The sequence below is a fragment of the Monodon monoceros genome, unplaced genomic scaffold (assembly GCF_005190385.1).
Source record: "Monodon monoceros isolate NGI ecotype Baffin Bay Population unplaced genomic scaffold, NGI_Narwhal_1 Super_Scaffold_19, whole genome shotgun sequence".
Lineage (NCBI taxonomy): Eukaryota > Metazoa > Chordata > Mammalia > Artiodactyla > Monodontidae > Monodon > Monodon monoceros.
Window position 1 is genome coordinate 56,661,895 of NW_021703775.1, and position 4,087 is coordinate 56,665,981.

Sequence of the window (4,087 nt, forward strand, 5' to 3'; positions counted from 1 at the left end):
AAAAAAAAAAAAAAAAAATATATATATATATATATATATATATGTCATGAATCTCCTTTCTGATCAGTTGTTATAATGTACCTGATACACCATTATGTAGCCCGTATACATAATAGGGATGAGCATTTAGGTGACTCCCACTTTTTCATTTTAATAAAGAACAACGCTCTGAACATCTTTGCACCAAACAGTTTTTCAAACTTACTGTAATAACCAAGTTACTTAAAACCACGGTGCCTCAGTTTCTTCATCTGCAAAATGGCTGTGCTAACAGAATATACTTGAATTCTGAGGATTAAATGATATATAATACAAAGCATTTAACACAGTGGCTGGCACATAATAAGTACTCAATAAATATTAGCTGTCACTGCCATTATTGTCACTGTTATTATATTACTGCTTCTGCTTCTACTCTTATATCTAAGAATAATTTCCTAGAAGTGAGATTGCTGGGTCAAAGGTTATGTACATTCCATATTTTTGATACATTATTGCTAAACTACTGTCAAAAAAGTTATACCAGTTTTTGTCTTTGGGAGTACTCATTTTCTCCTAAATCTTGCCATCCTAAGTATGGTAGTCTTTTTATTTTTGTTAATGTGGTAGGTAAAAAATTGTATCTCATTTATTATCTTAATGATGTTTTCTCCTGTGTGTTTAGAGATACTTGTATGGTTTTTGTTTCCGTCCCCTGGTACAGCCACATCTGTCCTCATCTCGCCCCCTCCTCTCCCAGTAGCCTGGGTTTATCCCCTTGGTTCCTACCTCCTCAAGGATCGTTCTCTGCCCACTTCTCATTCTTATCTTCAACCTGTTCATCTCCTCGTTCTTTCCAGATCCAGCCATCCCTTCCCAGGACACTTTTGTGGCCTTGCATATCCACCCGCTGTACTAGGCACTGGGGCTTTGGCTGTGAACAGGACAGAGCCTCTGCCCACCTGGGGCTGGCACTCCAGCGTGGGAAGACAGATCATGAATAAATCAACAGGATAATTTCAGATCATGATTGGTACCATGAAGGAAACTAAAAGGGACATTTTTGCCAGAGAGTGAATGAGAGAGAAGCAGTGCCTACCTTAGATAGATGCTCAGGAAAGGCCTCTCCAAGGAGATGGTGTTTGACCTCTGGGACAAGGGAGTGGGTGTCAGTGCCATACAAACAACAGGGCTGGACGTCCTGATGTGAGAAGGGAGGTTGGTGTGTGGAAAGCATAGTGGGCAAAGGGAAGCAAGCAAGTGGGAGTTGAGAGTTTCTTTGAAGTATAATGGAAGAGAGAGAGGTCTCAGGGATTTGCAGTTGTGTCCTGTGTGGAAACTGGGAAGGGGAGGTGGGGAGATGGTGACAGGAAAGGGAACCAGGCCTGTCGGGTTGCGTTAGTTCAGGAGAAGCATGAGCGTAGGCTGAAGTGGATGAATCTGTGATGTCGTTTGGAGGCGGACTCGTCTAGACGGGCTGACTGTTTAGATAAGGGAAAGCTGCTTAAGCTCCTGACGTCTTTGCTGGGCGTGGCGGGGGGGTTCCCGTTAAGTCTTGGTCCTCTAGCTGCCGCCCGGTTTCCTTACCTCTGCAGCCAAGCTTCTCCAAAGAGAAGTCTACACTCGCCGTCCCTGCTTCCTCACCTTCCCGCCCCCCATTGACTCCGACAGACCAGCATTGGCTCCTGCCCTCGACTAAGTCACTAAACTTCTCATCCCCTCGTCGCTTGTTAGTCCCGTAGCATTTGACGCTGTTGAGACTATTCATTCCTTTCTTGAAACTCTACTCTTCTGGCTCCCATGACATCACCGTGGTCCAGACTTTCTCCCAGGCTGTTTCATGGGCTCTTCCTCCTTCCTTGAATGTTAAGTCTGTTCCTTGGCCCCTTGTCTCTCCTCTCTCTGTTCTGCCACCGCAGGTGATCTCGTGCCCCATGATGGCTTCATCTGCCGTTTACTGCTGGAAACTGTGAAATCTCCACCTCGAGCACTGGCCTTTCTCATCACCTGCAGGCTGGACGTCCAGCTGCCGGTCGGCCCCCAAGCTCGGCACTTCACAAACGGAGCTCTTGCCCTGCCCCTCCTCCCGGCCCCCTCTGACCTGCCCTTGAGCTGAAGCACTTCCAGTGCCTCCTGTTTTCTGCTGCTCCCCGTCTTGGCTCCTTTCTCGGCCTCCAGCGCCCCCCTTGCTCTAGCCCCGCCCTGTCCCTCGGCCCGGCCCACGCCTGCGTGTCCTTCACACCCGCTGCAGGTATTCGCATCCCCTGGGGATCTTCCCCACTCTCAGTGCTGGGTGTGGGCCCCACCTAAGGTGCTCCCACAGCACCTCACTCTTTCACTCTTCCCTTGCCTCTCTCCCACTGCTCAGTCCTCTCTTTAGCAACTCAGGGGACAGTATGTCCTTTATCACTTTTCCCACGGAAGTGCCATATGGACTTTGGTCAGATGATTGAGAAAATGAATTCTCCTCCACAAGCTGACATTTCAAGGTCTTCCCTTCTTTTTCTGATCTTCCCTTTTGCCCTTTCTTTGTTCATGTCCTCACTCCTTCCTGGTGACTTTCTTCTGCCATCAGCCTGCTGCCTTTCACATGCGCCAATTCCTCGGGATTCTTTCATTTGCCTTTTCCTTTGTGCAATCATTTATTAAACTGTGACTACACATTACTTGGAGGCTTGCCTTTTAAATAGAGTAAAAATAGATAATTAAAGCAGACTTGTACTGGTGATTTCATAATTACTATAATGAATATGCATTATGGGAGATACCACCTAATTATCAAAATCCTCGCATTTAAATAGATAAAATTAAATTTCAGATTAAAAACACCAAGTATTTTAAACAAAGTGGGATTGTGTGTTGTCTACAAAGGGGGAAATACTCCCACCAATTACCATTTTTTTTTGTCACAGGGTGCTTCGTGTTGGCGGGACCATCGTGTTGTTGCTTAGCGAAGATCACCACAGGCGCCTTAAAGGTTGTGAAGAGAGCAGCGTCCCTTTGAATTCCAAGGGCAGCCGCACGGATAAACCTGGAAGCACAGAGCGCTTGAATCCTGAAGAAAAAGCTGCCATATCACAGCCAGCGTCATCTTCCTTTGCAGCCAGTAACCAGGAGTGCTTGGACGGAATGCCACCATTCGGCTCTTTGGTGCCAGTGGAATGCTACAGAGTTAGCCTTGGAAAAACAGATGCACTCATATACAAATATAAGAAGTCGCACTCCCCTGGGCAATAGCGGGCTTGCTACTGTGAGCCACGTTCAAGTCCTCGTACGTCAGCTGTACAGAGTTGAAGATGGTTGTCTCTGGAATCTTGACAGTGCCAGAGGCTTCCAAGTAAACAGACTCCCCTAAGACAGGGCGGTGGCTGCTGGACACCTGTTCTTCATAAGAGCTTCTGTTTTACACTCTAAAGAGTGTTTCTGACAAAGAACAATTAATGGATATTTGAACTAAAGGACTCTTAAACTTCGCCTTCTGTCAGAATATGAAAAGGTCTGCTCTGCTTGCTCTATTTATGAGCAGAAGATTCAACTTCAAAGCAAAAGTTTCAGAGGCTCAGCATAAAGTATATCTCACTCATCACAAGTTTAGTAATATTTTCACTGTCACATTTTTTGAAATGTAGAAACTTTCATGTGTTGATATCAACTTTCTTTTGATATTAAACTTGATTTTTTTGCACCTGTCATTTTCTTCTCTGTTGGAATGAAAATAACTTTTATCTGCAGTACATTTTATATGTCCCACATTATGTGAAACATCAGTGGGAATAATAATACGAATTAAGCCAATATCCTCCCACATGACGGAAGATAAACTTCGTATTTTTTGTGAAAGTATTAATTGTCACCTCACTCTCATTTAATTTGAATGCATTCCTTGTGTTCACTACTTAAAGAAACAGGAAATTGATGAAAAATGTGATTTCGTTTTTTTCAGTAGCCCAATGTAGTGACTTAGCTTTGTGGCTGCTTTAGTACCATCTGCACAACCTTTCCACGCTGGGGAAAACTCTCACCTTGTGAATCCCACCTTTCCAAAACAGAAGCAAAAACTTGTTTTCCAGCTAGGGTGTGGCATGTAACCTAGGCCCAGTGTCAAGGT

General features: G+C 44.9%; 1 protein-coding gene across 4 annotated transcripts in view; it reads left to right on the top strand.

The window, feature by feature from the left end:
* The window catches only part of THUMPD2 (THUMP domain containing 2), a 45,786-nt gene extending 41,902 nt beyond the window's left edge, over positions 1-3,884 (top strand). For 2 of the 4 annotated variants that reach the window (XM_029231834.1, XM_029231835.1), the window contains exon 10: positions 2,892-3,884. In XM_029231834.1, coding sequence (XP_029087667.1) covers positions 2,892-3,216 — 325 coding nt within the window. In that variant the 3' untranslated portion in view covers positions 3,217-3,884. The remainder of the gene's footprint in view (positions 1-2,891) is intronic. The other 2 variants (XR_003794890.1, XR_003794888.1) reach the window with 2 other exon arrangements.
* Positions 3,885-4,087: the final 203 nt, after the last annotated feature.